The sequence below is a fragment of the Anopheles darlingi genome, chromosome 2, assembly GCF_943734745.1.
Source record: "Anopheles darlingi chromosome 2, idAnoDarlMG_H_01, whole genome shotgun sequence".
Lineage (NCBI taxonomy): Eukaryota > Metazoa > Arthropoda > Insecta > Diptera > Culicidae > Anopheles > Anopheles darlingi.
The window spans coordinates 40,178,812-40,199,402 of NC_064874.1; the positions used below are offsets into that span (position 1 = coordinate 40,178,812).

The 20,591-nt window shown below is 47.1% G+C and overlaps 1 protein-coding gene across 1 annotated transcript in view; it reads right to left on the bottom strand.

Moving 5' to 3' along the window:
• Positions 1-16,828: 16,828 nt before the first annotated feature.
• The window catches only part of LOC125949389 (protein tipE), a 7,726-nt gene continuing 3,963 nt past the window's right edge, over positions 16,829-20,591 (bottom strand). The window contains exon 2 of the mRNA XM_049676372.1: positions 16,829-16,936. Coding sequence (XP_049532329.1) covers positions 16,867-16,936 — 70 coding nt within the window. The 3' untranslated portion in view covers positions 16,829-16,866. The remainder of the gene's footprint in view (positions 16,937-20,591) is intronic.

A 20,591-nucleotide genomic window follows, 5' to 3' on the forward strand; every position in this document is an offset into this window, starting at 1 on the left:
TGTCTCCGAGCACCATCGGCGTTCATAAAGCTCCCTTAGGAAGTGGATTCGGTGGTGATTAGGCAAATAGCAGTGAAGCGGTAGCCAAACTCACATTTTGCCTGTAATCATTTCGCATCGTCAACTCCCACGACAGGAGACCCGCCATCGGTTACAACGCCCGATCACGAATGCAGATAGTGTTATCGTAGGAATAGTGCGAGGCAGTGTGGTTTTGCAAAATGAAAAAGAAAAGAACAGAACGCAACTGGAAACTACAAACATAATTAGAACGCAAAATTATTTATCCTGTAATCGACGCAGACAAGAAGATCTAAGAAACAAGACGAGGTGAAACGCAAAACGGGAAACAGGTAAGGCGACTGTCAAACTTCTAACCGCCATTAGCCGTGGCCACACGGAGCGAAAATTTGCGCGCAAATTTACAAATTAATGCCAAATCGTTTACGCTTCGATATGTTTACGTGGCCGGGTTGAGGAAATTAAAATCGTTTTGTGGAAGAAAAGGATTGAACACACTAGCAATGATCACTATCTATCAATGTAAACCACAAATAGAACATATTGCGAGCCCTTCCGTTTGCAAACAGCTTTTACTCTAGGTTTTACGCTCCACGGACCTATAATCGTTTGACAGCATGTAAACGGCAAGCGTAAGTGTTTTGGCATTAATTTTTTCGTTTGCGCTAGAGTTTTCGCCCCGTGTGGCCACGGCTATTTAATTAACCACGGTGAGCAATCCGCAGGCACGGCTCACGTTTATCACGCGCACACTAGGTCGACTTTGTCCGTTGTTGAGTCACGCGGAACGATGACACGGAACGTTGTTGGTCGATGAGTCTGCACGGTTGGGCCGTCCACCGGTGACCGTCCGTCTCGTAGCGTCAGGCGTGTGAACCTGGTCGAATGTTGGGGGTCGCGTGCTGTTCGTTTTCGTTTGATGTTCCAGCTTGGCGAGTTTGCTAACAAAATTCATTGGGGAGCAGGAGATGTGGGGATCGGCCTGGGCATGTCCAACGGGAAGGAGCATAAGTCGAAAAAGGTTGAATCAGCTGCGTCATGCGGCAGGTAATATGTTGCAATTGGTTACGAATTCATTTGGATTAAACCCCAAATATGGCTGCCATTGCTGCCACATGTTTACTGACCTACTGGTAGGATTTGTTGATCTTCAAAATTGTGCCAAGGAAGCAAGAAGGCCACCAGCTGTAGAAGTGTAGACGCTAGAGTTAGTTTTCGAATAGTGACCCCGCGACTACAGTACGTGCTCGGGGTTCGGGCGACGAATCAGTGGCAACTTGTCAGAAGCTCGCAAAAGATAATGACCAGCCTGCACGCTATAGCGTTGCATTGGGAAATGGTCAATGGCGTGGCATATGGCGTCCTATGCACCAGCCCCATCGTGGGCCCAGCGCAACACGAAATGACACGGAATGGGTCAACCGGGTAGCAACGCGCATCCGGGACCCCTTTGTACGGGGTCAGGGTGGAGCATATGTGCCACTGATTAAGCTGGTTCATATTTTATTGCCACTCCGTGCATAAGGGGCCTCCGGACGATCATAAAATGTTATCAAACGATGGCGACACTGGCGCGGACCCACGCACTGTACAATATGTTTCTGTGGGCTGAGCCGTATCGCGGATTTGGACCCAACTGGGAGCCATCATAGCAGGGGAAGCACGCTAGCCTTCTTCCTTTTCCTTTTCACAAACCCATCGTTGTCCACCGGCTCAATGGAGGTACGCCTGCAAGTGGTTGCAACCCGGACTAAGTGGTTTTACCGAAACGAAGGAAACACTTCCGAAATGGGGTCAGGCTTGATTTAGTTTCAACGCCAGCCAACTCCCCGGCACGATGTGCAGAAGCGTGGCGTGTGGTTGTGGAACATATTTATTTTAAGCAAATGAAAGATATTTTAAGAAATACTTAAAAGCCGTACGCTTGAATTTGCAACTACGGATTAGCACGCTACCGCGAATCGGCAGAAACTATCGCAGAAATAGACTGGAGCACTGCGAATGCAGTATTCTATCCGATGAAGGAAAAAAACTCATACATATTATTAACTGGTTGTGCTAGTCGAAGAACATCAGCAATATGGAACTCAGCAGAAAATCGATCACGATTACAGTGTAATTTACTTTTGATGGGCATGGTATGATCGAATACGAATCGAAACGGATTGTCAATCACGGGGCTAGCTTGTGATGATGTCCCCAGGAACACTCGGCCGTTTGTATGGCGGGAATAAAGTGACCTCCTTTCCCGTGCGAATCGAATTGAAAAAAAAGAAAACAAACGAACCAACATTGATGTTCCAACTCATCGATATTCGCCAATAAAATGTGTAAAATGTGTTTCTGATTTTTTGGTAAACCTTATTGGAACTTTCACGGATTCTTGTTACAGCCGATGGTTTTGTGTTGTTTGTGACATTCGTGATTGACATCGATCAAATATATCCGGCGGACTTCACGGTGAAATATCTAGAAGAAATGCTCCCTTCTTTCCCTTCAATTCATTGTAAGCAAAAACGCGAACAACTGGACGGTACCATAGTAGCATGAAGGGACAGTAACGCATCCTTCTAATTGCTACACTATATGATTGATGACATTAATTACTTACTTTGACCAAAACAAACCAGTTCGGAGATGGAGAATCAACTAGACGGTGTACTTGTCCCCAGACTAGATACTCGGTAGATGTGTTCAGCCATTAATCATCATTGGTTAGTTGAGTAATGCGCGATGTAGGGCTACGAATACAGGGCAACGTATCATCAATAACTCTCTACTCTCGGTTCGCTTCATTGCAAAAACCTAAAAGAACAATGTTGCGAATGCATTCGCTGCATTTCATGATCATCACTTTTCCATTACTTCAGCAAACAAAGCGATCAAGTGATAAAGGATAAAAGCGGATTGAGTAATAACAAGAGAGGAGGTAATAAAAGGTAGTTATTTTACAAAAGCTATTTTTGGCCATTTTGACAAAGATATCGATTTTTGAATCCACCTGTCATACAAAACTCGATGCCTCTCGCAACTTTGAATCGCTTGATTTATTTCCCAAAACCAACGTTTTCAAAGTCACTGCCCAACGTAGCACAACAAACTACTACTCCGATCGATTTGAAATTTTGAACACATAATCTGTACACTATTTGCTAGGTAGCGACGTCGAGTTTTTATAAAAATTGCTGATACTTTTTTTTAAAAAATAATTATGTAAAGCTAGTTTTTTGAGACAACATCGAAAAAAGCATCACTTTTTCAACTTCAGAAATCTGCCAAAAATCGAAAAATAAGAAATTCTATAAAAACTCGACGGGGTTACCTAGATAAACTTACAATCTAACAAACGAATATTCATTTGAATATTTCTGATGACCCAGCACGTGGCTACGATGGGCACCGCAAAAAGTATATTTTTGCAAACATGCCTTCTAGATTGGATGCCATGAACGTAGTTTTGATCAAATTTACCACTAAATAGAACCAAATATTCTTGTAAAGTTGTAGTTTAATAAAACATTCACTTTAAAAAATAAAGTTAAATGGTTTCTTCACTAAAAATCGACAAAAATAAGCCTTTTTTTGGCCCGAAATAGCCAAAGCCTGTATTGATTTTGTCTTTGATATTTGGCTTTAATATTACAGTTGGAGATTTAAGGATAGATTTATTTTTGTATGTGAATAAAAAATACTAGCTCGAGCTAAAATTTTCTCCAAATTCCCCTGCGTCTTATGTCCTGCGGTACTTAATGATTCCACGGATGCAAATTTATGGATCAGGACATATTAAACAAACGCCAGCTGGACAGTCAATCAAATGCGCGGAACGATATATCAAAGTGTCAACTGCCTTGCCTTGGCCCGAGTTCCTTTCCTTGCCTTTCAGTTCCATAATTTTTCAAATGATCCAATCTTGTAGTTACAGCTCTCAGTACACCGTCCGCTATACTCCAGGACACTCACTCCCTCAAGTGATTAACACTGGACCAGTGAGCTTTACCGGCCCCACTCTTTCCAAGAACATCCGCAACCCCCAGAAAACCAATCAAATCCGGTAACAATCCGTCAATGGGATGAATATTTTATCCATCGCTCAACCTCGTCCCTCTGCAAGCGGACAAGTTTGGGTGCGGGTTAAGTATTGTTTGAGGAAATTTTATAACTCACGCGCCTGGTCGTTGGCCTTTTTCCTTCCGGTTCCGGTTCGTTCGATCGATCGCTACACCGGGGACCGGGGACGCTCGATAGATTTCGACACAATCCCGTGTGCTGTGCCATGTACTGGTATGATTGCGCTGCGAATGGTGCTGGGTGGAGGGTAGCAATGGAGCGGGCGAGCCCTTTACCGAGAAGTTCGTGGGCTACTATTGAACTTTTACTTTTCCCTTTCCGCTATCAGTGCTGTCCTGTTGAAGGATTCAAATACGGGGGTGTTCACGGTGTTCCGCACCGCAGTGCACGAGTGCGGGGAGACACGATGCGGGGGTTTCGACGCTTGCATGATTGATGCTGTTATTGACATGCAATCGTCAATCGAAGGGAGGGTGGTTTTTAGTGGAGTGAGTTGGATCCCCTTTCCACGGGACACACTCTGCAAATGAATAATATCACATCCCATTGCGCACCACAGCGGACGAAGAAGAGGTGGTTCCCTTCGATGCCCATTCGTCAATCATTCCGGCCTCATTCCGTTGCTTACAAGGGCTTCAATTAAGTTGGATGACTTTAAGACTTTACAAACAATCGCTTCAAGACACGAGCGAGAGGGTGCGCCACTTTTGCCCCAAAAAAAAAAAGGTAGACCAAATTGCTGGAACAAATTACTGCCTCAAAATGGCGGAAGTTTTGTGGATCGTTGGAACAACTTCAAAACATCCTGAGGATAGTCTGCAAGCTAACAGGTTGCTGGCAGATTGCTGTCCGCGCTTTTCTGCAGGGCCACCACCACCACAACTTTGTTCTGCATAGAAGAAACAGAAGCGAAAAGACAAAACAGCGAAACAGAATTCCTCTCCGGAACTTTCTCTTTCCTCTGTTCACCATAATCCGGCACCAACTCCTTAGCTTCGCGTGTCCTAGTTTCACGTGCGTAAGTCCGGCCCAGGTTGCACTCGTTGGCCCCGCTCTACTATACACACTTTGCTCCATTCTATGCTCGATGCGGCCCGAAATCTGTGTCCGATTCACGGGCAATTTGTACGCGATTGTTCGACGTGATGACGACAACGACGACGACAACGACGACGACGAGGATGGTTGGCTTCACCAGGAAAGGTTAAACGTACTCTCTCCACTGCTTCACCCACATATAGCCCACAATTGGAACGCCCATAAGTTGTTGGTGGTAGTCCGGGGCGTTTTTTTTTGTGAAGTTCTGACCTGTGTAAAGCCCAGGCACGGCATACTAAAAACAAATAAACGAACTTGCGGCGCCCAAGAAAGTGTTTCTCTTTTCCACCTGCGTGGCCAAAGGCACGCAAACGCCTCCGCCAGGGGTTGACGTCAGGGAGTCCAGCACCGGGAGAATACGTACCGTTACTCGAAGGGTTAGCCTGATCAATAATGGAACCATGTCGTAGTTCGTTCATGGACTGGACGACCGGACCGGAGCGGAGCGGAGGCATTGGTGTTCACGTTTGACTTTTTGATTCCCCAAAATCTGTCCACTCGGTCCGGGCCGGACTCACTAACCACTTACCAGGGGCGCTGACGCCACCGGCATCGGCAAACCGACGCACCGAGGACCAGAGTCGCGCCACCAATTCCACCCCCCAACCCACGGGGTTTTGCGCCCTGTCCCGGACTCACCCCGTACCCGCCACATGCGATGTTCGCGGGGGACCACCTTCGGCACGCAATGTGAATATTAAATTAGTGGTACTATTAAATATAAATAAATATCTTCGGCTCACCCGGTGTGCCTTCGCTGGGAGCCAATGTTACGGAACACGCGGGAGCAACTTTACCCCTAGGCCCACAACAACAACAGCGACACGATCCGTTCCGTTGAATACCGTGGCAGGAGGTGGGTAAAGGAGAATAGACGAGGAGAAACCAGAACCAAAGAGAGAGAGAGAGAGCGAGAGAGGGCCAGAAAGCACTGTCCAGTTTAAAAGTTAATCGTGGTGATGGTTCCAAGGTTCCTGCAATCCAGCCAGGAAGAGCCTTTCCCGATGCAGAGCCGATGGTTTCCTTTCCTCTGACATCCGACACCTTCCTCGGTTGCTTCTCCGTGCTCCAGCTGGCTTCGCGTCGGGGTCTGTCGGACTGTAAATATTCTTTAAATTGGTCTCCCCTCCCCCGTTTTGCGGGGAGAAATTTATCGGCATGAAAATTGAATGTGACTCCCAGAGCTCCAGGATCCGTGGGCCGGAACCCCCCCCCCCCCCCCCCCCCCCGTTCCTCGGCTGTTGCTAGAGAGTCGTGCGTCGGCATTCGCTTCTTTGCGTCGCTTTTCCTCCTGTATTTCGCGGTAAATTATGAATTGGCAGCAGCAGCAGCAGCAGCAGCACCAGTACAGGCCGTTGAGATATGAGCTAAAATTCTAAATTTAAAACAAAAACCAAAATGGCAACGTCCCGAATATCAAATATAACACCCGGATCGAAGCATTTCTTTGCCTTCGGGACTCGGCTGGTCGAACACCTTCAATAATAGCGAGGTCCAGACCGCCTCCTTCCATGAAGTGAACACGCGCCAGACCAACCAACTTTCCTTTCTTTTCTTGGCCACTCAAACTTGGCTCCATCGTTTATCTATTTTCGTTTCCAGACAACCAAAACCACTCTCCCGGGAGTGCCGAGTTTGTCTGTGACCCGATCAAACTTTGATCCGACGAACAAACGGATCCAAGTAACCGAGGCCACGGTCGTACCGAGTTGAGTAATGCGAGTTCGAACAATTCGAACTTAATCCTTCATTTTTACGCCAGCTCTCACTTAACACGCTGCACGTGGGATTGCATTGCACTTGGGTGCTTTGGTTACTCAGGAACGTCCCCTTCATACCCGGCAATCGGTACTTCTTGCATTGATGCGAGAAGCTCGTGGCGCGCGGGCTGGGGTCTAGCTAGTAAGCAAACCGAAAATCTCGTGACTCGAAATAGCACCCACAATCGATCACTAATCGCATCGGTGGTCAAGGTGGGGAGGGGGCAGCATAATGGAGAACTTTCAAGGTCACGGCATGTGTTGTCGAAGCCGATGAACACTTTACTGGAGGTGGAGGTCGATGGTTTGTAACGCAAGCAAGACGCCCCCCCAGAGACCGAGACCTTAGTGCCAACTAACTGCTAGCCTCCACTCCGGTATCGATTGCATCACGCGGTGGTCCGGATTTTCTGGAAAAACGCTTTTCTAAAAATGGTCACTACACACACACACACACACACACACACACACTCTGACCTAGTACCCTAAGCCACGCGTGTACGGTGTACCTGGTGCAAGTTCTTTTGTTCGGAGACGATACCGCAAACTAACGGGGTGACCGGTGGCAGTGTGGGGTTAGGGGTTTTCGGGGTGAATTCAATAACTGTAATGGGTGGCCAAGCTTAAATAATTGACCGACCAACCCGTCCAATCGCAATATGCTCGACGGGGCGGACGGACATGAATATTTTATTGGACAATTTCATCGAAAGCGAAAACGTCCGTTGGACAAATTTCGACTCCCCGACTCCTTCGATCCATCATCGGCGGTAAGGAGTGCTGTTGATAATGGTTACACTTCACTCTTCGTTCGTTCGAACGGCGGGAACGGTGAATGCAGCGGAACGGAAGAGGAGAATTGTCAACAGTGCTGCACCGTCGTGGGGTCGTGAGGACCGCGGAGTGCACTTGGAGATAATTGCATCTAATTATTGCTACAAATTGATGGACTTTCGGACTTTTGTTATTCGTGTTTGCGCATTAACGATTACGTTAGCCGAAAGGCGTAATGTAACGGTCGTCCCTGGTGTGCGCCCATACATCAATTTGGTGCCATTCAACTCCCGGGGTCCACTCCAGCTAATGAAAGGGCAATTTCCGTGATGTTCGCGTTCGCGTTCATTCACCCCTTCCCGAAAATGCGGTTCGGTTCGATCAACAGTTACTTATGCAAAGATACACTAATCACATACTACACGAGGGCTACAGGGAGATAATAAGCGTTGCTGCAAGCAAAAACAGAAGCAACAATTTCGCTCTTCACTGTTCACATTGAAGTAACCAAAATAATTGAGATTAATTGAAAACCCTACCAACGTGGAAGCATGCGTAACGTATCAGTCATTTGGCCCGACCGATGCCGGGGGCATACGAATGGAGTAGTGGCCGTGTGGCGTGCATGGAGACACTGTGCGAGCCCAGGCCTTCGAGGAAACCGAGAACGGGGAAAAAGGCGAAGCGAAGCGAAACAAGACATTTGCGAAGCGTTGGCCATAAAAAAAAGTGGTACCATAAATATGTTACGAGCGTTTCGGCAAAGAAAACCGAGAAACAAGGAGGACGATTGTTCGTTCGCTTTTACTACAAAGTTAGGCTGTTGCATCAAACTCAACGCTTGCCGTGGATCCGGCATGTAACCGGCGCGAACTGACTAACTTCGAACGCGGAACGAACCAAACGAAGGCACCAGTCGACCGTAGTGACACCGTAGCGCAATAGACCACTCAACTTTTAAGGACTTTAGTTTGATTTTATTTTTATTTTGCGGTTACAGGAGTTGCATCTCGTTCCAATACAGTCGAACAGTTTGGAATGTGAATAGAGCTGGACGGTTTAGGACTATTCTTCACGAAGATAGTAAAATTGTTAACATTGCGTTGCGTTGCCTTACTGACGATTCCGGAGTTTGAGTTTGAGGAGCGGTCCAAATATGTTTTAGTTTGATTTATGAATTCATTTCCCTTCTCGAAAATTATGCCATGGCCGCATGGCCCAAAACGATGGTTTCCTCCTTCGCCGCCCACCCGGTACCAGGTAGATCGATAGCATTATCAGCTAAGTGGCAGAAACATCCACGTTTACGTCATCGTCCTCATGCTTCTCTCGACGAAGTTGTTTCTCAAAATTATTATTCCACAAAATGGAATGGTGACTACTAAATGGATGCTACTTTCGACGATGGCCACTTGAAATCCGCGGAAAGAGAAATTCGTGCCACCGTCCATCGTGTGTGTGTGTGTGTGTGTGTTGACATCCTGACGGCAGAAGGCTACGGTCACCCGATGGCGGTCCTTATGCGAACGCTTTAAAGCCATCAAACGACTGACTGCCGGCGGGCCGGGTGCACCGCAGGTGGAACGCTACCGTCACCGGTGGACACCACCGCGTGCCAACAAGGTCTCGCACGGCATGGCGGCGGCATGCTAAACCAGTCCGGTCGCGGTCCGTGGTCCTGACTATTTTGGACAGCTGACATTCGGACACGCAACACTGTCAGGACGCGAATGTGGCGTGCCATTGTCTACTTTCCGGCTCGCAACACTTCGCTACGTTGTCCTCAAGCAGTGCGGTGGTTCCGTGGACAGTTTCAGGAACATCAGCGACACTCTTCATGAATCTCGCTTTTTTTTTGTTGTTGCTTCTTCGCAGTTATAAATTCAATCGATTTTCTCTGCAAGTGACCTTTGTTGCCATTTGTGCTTCAGTCGAGCTCGGACAGTCGGTAAATCAGATCCTCGGATGGTATAGTGACCGTACGCCGCGTTTTCGGTACATTGACGGTGCCCTGGAAAGCAAGAAGTGGAGTCGAATACCGAGAAATGCAGCTCCTCATGTGCTGAATAATAGATGCATACATATTAGGGTCCGCACGGGGGGTTCGGGATCAAATCATTACCCGCCACACACGCACACTCAGCAAAGGAGGCCAGATGGTCGCACGGTAGCCAAGGGTGACGGTCGCTTCGGTGTCACGAGTGAGAAGCTACTTGAAACGCTTTTAAATGAGCAGCTAATTTAAGCCCCTTCTCAGCCCCAACCTTTGGCCTGCTATGCTCCAAAACAAAAAAAAAAACCAACAGAGACAGCGACCTCCCTCCAAGGCGATTAATAAGGACAAAAGAAACCCCGAAAAACAAGGGAAGGTGAAAACGATTACTGGACCTCGCGGGTCCCCTTTCACTGAGCATGCTACTTCCTTTTTTTAATTTTTGGTAAACCAACCGACCGGTGGGTTTGTTTGCGGTTTTGAAAAGCTTTAAATGGCTTCAAATTACTTAAGGGGCCGCGGGGAGCAGGCCGCCGGACGGAACCGAAATCACGCAAAGCGGTGGCCAAACACTTACCACCACTTACCCGGTGCCCCCGGTAAACGGATTCAGGGAGGTTTGTCTTAAGAACACAAGCAAAACACGCCACTAAAGAGTTACGCGAATTACGAGGGGTTGTGCTGGTCGATTGAACCTCTTCCTCCATCGCAACCCTAATGGCAATTGCGGGATCCAGTGAAGCGGCCAGTTTGCTTCAGGTTGGCATTTAGTATACATTCGCATAATGGAGACGGCAGTCGAGACCAGCAGGAACATATGTCTGGTATTGTGTGTGTGACCTGTGTCCTGTGACTCCTTCACGTCACCTTGATTCCGGTTTCGATTGCCAAAAAGAAAGCAAAACATTTCCTCGATTCACTGTCCAAGCGGGTGGCCATTTGGCAACTAAACGGTTTTTTAGCGACGGTATCTTATAGGATTGCTTTCAGCTGCACCATTGTTCGTTCCTTTGGCCTACATTTGGCGCCAACGTTCGTGCTCCGTCCCTCAGAGTTCCCCTGGATCACGTGGACCCGTGGAGTGTTAATAGGCCTCTAGGTGGCGTTGCTGCAGACGAGGTTAAACTTTTCGGAACGAAGGTGGAGTTGTTGTCGTCCGTATGGTTGTGCTTCCGGTTCAGTTGTGTTTTGCTTCTCGCCAATAAAACGGGGGAACGAATTTTTAAAAGGCCCTCACCCTACTACTAACCGTAACGTATGCGTGACTCTTGAGGCCATATGTGGAGTTGAAACGGCACCGCTGAACTTATGGTGTGGCCAACGGCAATAACTAGCCAACGGTTGAAACTAGGCAAACAGGAAACCCTCGTCACACAAATTGACATCGCGGCGTACAGTGGCATGCACTGTACGTTTACGGAGGAGAATTATTGTTTCTTTTCTTTTGCTCCACACCAAGGCGCAGAAACCTGTTTACGAAAAGTGTTTCGGAACGTTCTTGAAGCTCCGTAACACCTGTCCGTACCGCTGTTGAATGGAAGAAGGAATATGGACATGATGTGGACATCCTGTGTAAAGGTAAACAACGATTGCGTTCCTTAGCACGACAGCGGATTCAGAAAACATGTTGTTTGTTTCAACATTCGCTGTTGCTAGCATCAAACATGCTGCCCCACATGCTGCTCGGCTGCGGACCCACTTCAAGCCCTCGGAACAGGTGGTTAAGATGAATGAGTAAGATGGACGCGTGGCGTTCATGCAGCGGAAGGAACTGATTGGATTTAACGTTCAAAACGCGGTTACTCTTCGAATTGTTTGCTATCCCGTCATCGTACTTAAGGAGAGAGAAAAAACCGAAGCGGAGAGAGGTTAAAACATTACTTGGATACATCCGTAGTCTTTACTATTCTTTATTTGTTACATTCTTCCTATCCTTATCGATACACATCTAGCAAATGGTTTGGGCTTCCATATTATATTGTCATGCACAAAAAGGTGAGTGTTGGAACTGGTGTACTAAACTGGATCTGTCGTCTGCCGTGTGCAAAGAACTTACTTTTAAAGGCGCCCGATCGGTCGACCCCAATTGTTTCATTTGACGTGCCACTAAAGGGCAAAGGGGATGTACAGGACAGTTCACAGGTTCGCCTTCGTTTGCCATATGGCGTAGCTTGTTCGGGTTTCGGGTTTGTCGTGAGTTAAAAAATCATAAAACCAAACGCCTCTGGAGAGCAATGAAATGAGCTTGCTGTTGACGCTTTAGGCGCGCTGGGCACGCAAAGACTAGCCGGATCTCCCAGTGGCTCACCATTGCATAGCATAGCAACATAAAAGTTATCGTTTACAATCATTTTTATTCTGATTTGCGACCGACCTGCCCCTTCCCCCTGTGCAGCGCTGGTTCTCCTTGCCATACTCCTAACGGGGAGGGGTGCTTCTCTAGGGAATGATAAAACGGCCGACCACGGAATACACCGTGCAAAGTATACTGAAAGTCCCCGTTGTGTGCCTATTGGTGGGGTTACGCAACGAAACACAGAGCAGAATAAATTACTTTGAAAAATCACTTAGAGTAAAAAGCGAACCAGTGCTTTGCCTCAAGTTACACATTCTAACGCTTGAAGCTATGACAAAGGATTGCAATGACATAGTTAATTTGCTCAACACACCCCAACGGTAATGAATATTAATCATAATCGAAATCAATAGCAAAAAACGGCCAAAAAAGTATACTAATTAATGCTTTAAAAGTGTGTTTTCATGTTCGGAAGGTTGGTAGCGAAGCGGCACACAATGGGTGACGAATGGACGTATTGTCACAAGTTGTACAAGTCAACTTGGTCGTGCCGTGAACATTCTCCCGGTACCGATCAACGCTGCAGATTGCTTCAGACAATACCTTACGCGTTATCTCTCTGTGTGTCTCAAACCCGGTTCAGAAGACGATGAAAAATGGTGCTTTGAAGTGGAGTTCATCTTCTCACCACCAGGAACGTCGCCAGGAGTCGTCTCTGTCGTCGACACAAGAACGGGCTCTTTGTTTATGCTTCTCATCGGTCCCCATTCTTCTGCAGCTCTGATTATCTGATTAGAACTCCATCGGATCACAAGAACTTCGTCGGTTCTTCGCCCCGTCTGCTGCTGCTTACGCAACAAATATTGTTTATCATTGAAACAGTTCGAAATCGTTGCTCTATTGTCATGCTCAGGGTCTTTCACTGTCACTCAGATTGGAGCAAGGTCTTTCGTTAATCGCCGCAGCCACGGTGGAACGTATCTACCGTTGAAGCGACAGATGATTCATGAACCATCAAATTGGTTTTAATTGTGTTACGGAACAGGGGAATCCCGTGCCGACTGTCTAAGTCTTTATCGTGATTTAAGTTTCGTCTCTTGAGTGACGACTTCCACTCTGATAAATCTTGAACGATTTTTCAACATTTCAACCGGTTGGTGGTGTTTTGTGTTGATTTTCTTTAAAATTTTGTCACTAGAAAATGTTGTTTTTTCCTCTCGGGAAAACCGAACTGAACGGTTTAGTATAACTGTCACAAAACCATAAGCTCCTTCCTCGGACATCATTCAAGACATTCTTTCACTTTCATGAATTAGTGAAATTGATCTGATGTCATTTGTTATGTACTGTACCGGCGTATGCGAAGCGAGTCCTAGCAAAGGACTCTAGCAATGGCCGACTCTCATGAGGGATCGTACCGCGCGTTTGGTGAATCGCAGCACACATGGCGACACATGCAAGAAATTCCGTTGCCCGTAGTCTGTCGTTGGTAGCGATATGGAGCTACTTCGTTCGTAGTGGTCAAGTGGTAGGAGCAGCAGGCCGATGTCCGTGGGCCCTGAACCAACCTACGTGTAAGGCAACCAGGGTGCGCTGTGCGGAGGTCGGAAACGATTAACTGAACAACCAATTTTGCGATTAATGTATCCAACAGATTTTTATTAAGGGTTTTCTCTTTTCTCTTTCATTACTTGGACAAGAAAATTTCTCTAAAAAAAATGTTCTTCAATCCATAATTATTGCTCGACACATGTGCTTGTTTTTTTTTTGGTTTGAAAAAATGTTAACACGTGGTTGAGAGCAGGCAACGTGCATCCCCCCCAACGCCAATGCTGTTCCTTTCGTTAGCTTGCTACTAATTCATTGCGCGTACGGGTTACGCCGAGAGGGGAGAGGGGTTTTAAGCTACTCACTCCGACTTCTGGCAATTTTTTGATTCTTCATTTCCGTTTCCGCCTTTTTTTCTTCTTCTAAGTTTGCTTTCGTTTTTGCGTTTTCATTCGCCATTTTCCAGCCGACATTCCGACCGACCGAGCAGCAGAAGTAACTGTTTCGTTGGGGAGGGGACGTGGAAAGGAGCAGAATATAGGCGGCGCACTTTTGTTTGCTGTTCGCTTGATCCAGTGTCAACAACACATTATACGCTCTACGTTGTGTATGTGTGTGTGTCCATTACATGATTGGATTTCTTCGGTTTCGGTTTCGGTTTCGGTTTCCGCCTTTATTTCATGCACCTTGGTTACTTGGTGTACACTTTGGGTATTTTGGCTACTTACATATTTCGCACTAGCTTTCTAATTATAGCCTTGTTTCCTACATTGGTTTTATTTTCTTTTGTCCCGTTTTCTTTTTTTTGTTAAACACTAAGTGGCTCTGTTGTTCTTGTTTACTCTTACCTTTACTTAGACGAGTTTTGTTTTTCATTTTTCTTGTTTAGTGTTTGCCCCGAACGGTTAAATGGTAGACATTAAACTCGCCCGTTATGCATTGCAAACATAGCTGCTTCATCATTCGTTCGTGGCATATGCTTCCTGCTTGTTACCACACCCCCCACCCCCTACTCCTCCTTTTTGTTGTTGTTTCAGTTATAAACTAGTACGAGTATTATCTAATTATTTGATTTACTTATTGCTACTCCCGTGTCATAGATGCGTTTGCCACCACTCCGCCCTTTACTTAGACGTTACTTGTTACAACTCATTGGAATTTCGGCCGTTTTGTTACTAGCTTCTTGTCTCTTTTTTTGTTTTTATTCATAACACTGCTCCACTGTATCGCTTCTAGATTCGTATCTTTAACCGCTCTTGCTTGCTTGCTAACTCTTGTTTTATTATTATTTTATTCTCTCTCTCTGTCGCAAACACTAAGCTGCTATTCGATTTTGCTCTTCGCGCTGCATAATTTGACACCCTGAAGAGATCGCATTGTGTATTCCTATCGCAGTTGTTTTTGATTTTCTTGATTATTCCACGTTCAAAACGTTCACCTCTCTCTCTCTCGCGCGCTCTCTGTCTTTCTCTTTCTCCTCACACCCTCTTCGTCCACCCTGTAGTCGTGGAAAGCGTATGGTGTTGTTCATTCTGTTCACTATAGCGGCTATACAGCCCGATGCTTTTGGTCTCTCCAACACATGCGTTCTCAATGGTCTGCGTTGGTCGTCGATACACCGCGGTAACCGGATCCATCTACTGTGGCATGCAGCAAGCACCGAATGCTATCCGTTCGTACGTTTTACGTTTGTTTGCGATGCAATGTTTCGTATGTAACTGGGTACGATTTCTATCATAATCGTTTGTTGCATACTAGTGTCGTAGCCAAACAATCAAAAATATGAAAAAGGAAATAAAGGAGCGCTTTCATGATCTGCCTCACAGCCTGCCTGCCTGCCTGCCTGCCTGTCTGGTGTGCTGGCTGGAATAACTTGACTGCATCTCGTCCCATTGTCCGATGGACGAAGAGCCGAGACGAAACATTCAATATGGCACACGCATTCGAGTGTAAGAAAGGATTGGGCGACAAATGATCCTCACCGGGGACCGGGAAGTTGAAGAAAAACTCAGGGGAAAAATCCTGCAGCAAGTGGGTCAAACCGTATGCCTCAGCTGCTAGAGAGTGACACAGCGGCCGAAACCCAAAACCCGGACAAAAAAGGGGACGCTCCTTTAGCTCGCCGTTGTGCCCGGAACCATTGTATCTTTCTCGCAGATGAAGTGATTGGGAAGGGGTGAGAGCATCAAGAAAACGGAACAAGAAAAGGAGTGCTAGTAGCGCGTATCCTTTTCAGTGCGGGCAGAGGTCAAACAGGCGGCAGCTCTCCATTAAATCATGCTCCCTCTGCTGAATGCTATCGTTATTATGCTTTCGAGGCCTTTCGAAACTTCCGGTCATCATTGTTGTGCGAATGCCGGCGCGTATAAGGTTCGTCTGCGCTCGGGACGAGAGGTAAATCATGATAGCGCATATTATTGTAGCCATTGAACACATTGTTAGGCCATTTCTTGTGCTGCTGCTGCTGCTGCTGCTGCTTAAGGAATCACTCCCCGAAATTGAACAAAAAGAAAAGAGGAAAAGAGGAAAAAAAACCACTCGGCATGTTCGGGACAAAGCAAAATATGTTTCACTCCGAAGAGTTCCAGTGTTCGAAGAGTTTGTGGCCGACTCATTCCGTTTTGCTTTCCCGGTTTATGCCGCGTCAAGTGCATGCAAGTGCGGCGTGTACGGCGTAAAGCACAGTTCCCGCAATGCCAAAGGATTCGTACTACTGCTTCTCTTGCCGCGATCGAAGCCTCCGGATTGCTGGGGTTGCTGGGTTGCCCTCACTGTAGGACGGAAAGCCAACGCTATGATGAGTCACACGTCGCCGGCAACGAGGCAGTACGGTGAGCAAACCGCCGAGCGCCCGAGGGCCGAGTGGTGGTGCTGCTGGCACCTACTAGTAGTGCCGCAAACGCACGGAAGCTACAACTGGCAGGAACAACAAACGGCTTCTTACCGAATAGTGCGTCGGCGAAGCGTCGGGCGAGCCGCTCGTATACGCATGAACAGTGGAAGTGGTGGAGGCGCCCTGGCCATGGTGGTGGCATGGCCGGCCACCGCCGGCACCTGGCGACGAAGATGACGATGACGAAGGGGATGGCGATGGTTCCGAGGATGAGGATGGTGACGAAAAGGGGAACCAGCAGTGGGTAAGGCGGCACCATGGTACGGCGTTCGATGGTTCGGTCGTGGCGCTGTTGTCGGAGGGAATGGTGAGGGACGCTGTCGTGGAACAACGGGCACAATAGGATACCTCGTCATAGGTCGCTACTCGTCGACGGGTTGCCGAGGTTGCTCTCCAGGGTGTCATCTTTGTGTCAGAGCGGTGGCTTGTACACCTCGATCGCCGGTGTCAGCATGTCCACTCGTGTCGATATCGAAGAATCGCTGCAACGAAAAAAAGCAAAAAACACGGGACGCGGATCGGATTAGATCTAGTTTGCGCGTGTCGATCCCTCAATCGATCGATGGATAATTGTTTCGAATTAGTTTTATTTATTTTTTCTGATTAGGTAAAGAACTTTTACGAATATCTTGTCGAATTTTTAGATCAATCGAAGCAATACTGAGCCCAGGTAATGATTTTTGAAACATCACGCACCATGGCTCAATGTATCTCGTTACTTGTAAGCGTTTGTTCCCCTCAAAACCAACGTTTTCAAAGTCGGTGCCCATCGTATGATAAAAAATTTGGTAGATAATCTATTTATTCTTTTATAGATATAAATGAAAGTTGCGTAATTTCGAAGGCCCATAACTTGAAAACGGATGGACCCTTTTCCACTTCACAGCTTACTTGCTTGATTATTATTTAAAAACTTTGTATGAAAAGCTTTTAGGTCCAATGCATACTTCGATGAATTCAATATTCTTACCCTAATTTGATGTCGGTGATACTTCTATTTTCTATACCTATCAGACCAAAGAACACTTGGTTTGTGAAAAATAAAGCAAGATTGGTTGAATCGCGACTTTGTCTTACAAAGGAGATTTGTCAAGTGGTTTTAGTTTGGCGATTATTGTTAGAACAAAAATTACGAAAATAGTCGGAAGATCAAGTAGAGAATTGCGCAGTCGAAATTCAAGGAGGCTTCAAGAGTCGAGTGGCAGAACAAAGTTTGTGGGGTCAACTAGTTTTCTTTGAAAAAAAATCATGAAATTTGAGTTTTTTATGCCCTGGATTAACCTTAGACCCCCCTTAAAAAGTATCCCCTCCTGGCAACCCCTAATGCATGGTTTCAAGTATGTGCAGTGTAGTTATCTAACGTTGGAGTGTAAAGCAGAGGGAGACAGAAAGGCAGCAGAAAACTCGACCGGAAGACACAAATTTACCAACAAAATGTACAGCAGCAGCAGCAGCAAGCACGCGGAACGGCTACGAGGCATTTTTGGGGTGTAACTACTTTCATGGACTTCCACTCCATGTCTGGCCCTGCTCCGTAACCAGCAGCCGCAACATATTACGAATTATGAGCCCAGTGCTCCCGACGTGAAGCGGCAGCAGTACTCTAACGAGAAACTACTCCAAGTCTGCACGTCAACCGAACATTGCGCTGGCTTCAGAGTGCGCTGCGCCCGACGGATGACGGATGTGCTGACGTCTGCTGCCGAAGACCTCGGCCGCGCGAAAGCGGACGAAAGAGTCGAATGGTCTTTTCGCATGCAATGTCCCATTAAATCGTCGAGGCACGTGTTTTATGATTTTCACCCCCCCCCCCCCCCCCCACGTTGTCTCCCCGTGTGCTCTCCTTCTCGTCACTCGGGTGATGGCTCAGATCGCCGTACGGCGGGAGCACCGTAATCCAAGGTTTTGCGTGCTACACTCACGAAATAGTCCGCGCGAGCGAACGGCGAGGACAGATGGCGGCGAGGCGAATGAAGTTGTTGTTGATTGGGGCGTGCCAATGAAAATATGTTTTTAATAAAGAAATTCATCGCCGCATTTTTTGGCCATTTGCAGCAGTAGCAGCAGCAACCAAGCCACGAGAGGAAGCAAAAAGAGGAAATCCAGACCCTAAGCAGTGTCTACGCTATCGCATGAAATACATTGGTGAAGGCGAAGCAGACAGCCGGAAGGACACTGGAGACAGTTCAGCGCCGACGCCGCTACTGATGGCTTTTGCTTAATCAGACTCCGGTACTTCGGTACGGTACAGAGCAGAGTGTTGAGTGTGTGTTGGATTGCGCGATGCTCAAGTACGAGATAAGAAGTGTTGAATTGTGTTGCGGTGGAATCCACTCGTTTCAAAAGCAATTCAAAGGCAATCCCTGTAAGGCAGCCATTAATTGCGCTACTACATAGCTATTTTCGCGATTTACTTTAATTAAATTTGATTAACATGTTTCGTTATGTTATGTGTCTTTCTAATAGATTGAATGAATATTCGAAAGTCTTTTAGCTCTTTTTACCCTGAAAGCGGGTTACAAAATGTGGGTCAAAGGTACAATAAACTGGGCAAAGAGGACTCATTCCCGGAAGAACCTACTTGGATGGCGTCCTTTACATCGTTAAGAGGCTTCGCAGCAGCTCTGTAACGTTTACCATCGAAGCCACCGATGACGCGAGTGAAAAATGATCGAGTTTATCACATCGCCATCAAACATCATTAGAATACACTAACACGGGGTGGTTGTGGCGGGGAAGAGATTAATTTTAAAGCGCCTTTCCGCCCCGTATCCCTGTTCATCCCAGTTCCCTTTCGACGGTCATGGGCTTTTGCATCTCTATTCCAGTAGCAGGTTCACGAAGCAGAACCAGGAGGAAAGCATTACAAGTAACGCACCACGGTAGGCGGCCACCCGCCTATCACTTTCGTCATTGCATTATCATTCGGCAGCCAGTGACGATACGCGTACGCGTTTTATGCTCTATTTATCTTCCGTTCTTCCCTTGGTTCGGGTTTCTCGCACGTTCGCGCTTTCATCTTAAACTGCTGCTACTGCTGCTGGTCCTGGCTCGTCCTCGTTGACGGAAGAACGGAATATTGAACTGCGCTTATCATCAACTCCATCTCCAACTCCATCATCATCATCATCATCAGCAGCAGCAGCAGCAGCAGCACTGGTAACGGCAGCTGGCTGGCTGGTTTGTTTGGCATTGGAACGGTCCTCAACATTCCGAAGCCAAAGCACATGCACACGAACGTAATCATCGTGATCATTCTCGACCTTGCGCCAGGCCACGCGCCTGGCGGTGCTGATCGTGAAGGGGTGGCTTGGTAGACGACGACGAGCGTGTACTGCCCGAGAATTTCTAATGAAGTCTTCCTGCCGCCTTCTGCCGAATGGCAGAAAGGAGAAAAGCCCTTGCGCTGGAACCTAGCGCGATGGAACCAGTGAGCAAGGGTACAGCAAAATATTCCGTCGCACAGAACGGAGTAGAAAGAGGGATTCATGCACACAGACACACACACGCACACCAGCACACACTCATTTTCGGTGGAGCATTGCTGGCTACAAGGATACATTTATGATGCTACGGGCGAACAGATGATGGGCAATATTTTATAATTTTTCCCTCATGTCGAACGTTTACTGTTTGGGGCTTAACGTAGCAGTTACTGGGCGCAACAGCAACAGCGGCGGCCAACGGCGTTCGAGTGTGGTGCTTAGTGTGGCTTTGGCGTGGTGCTACGAAGATTGTTAGTGGATTGTTGTGATTGTGCTTTCTCTATTGTTTAAACGGCCCTACTACGGGCTGGCACATCGTTTTGTGCGCGTAACGTTGAGACATCTCAGCACCATCAGCACGTCGCACCGACAATTGCCTCTTCGCTCGGTTGAATTTGAATGTTGACGGATCAACAAATCGGCCATTCTGGTTGTAGCAGGAAGTAATTTCCACAAGGGTTTCGGCAAAGAGAGTTAATGGCATTGCAGTTTCTGAGCCTCCTCCTATTCGCCCGGGAAGCAAGCCGTTGGACAAACATTGAATGGCCACTCATATTAAAGTTAATGGTCATTATATTAAAAAGATTATTTAAAGCAAAATCTAATTCAGGTGCTATAGAGCATCACATTCGCCCCACTCGAAGGCATTAGA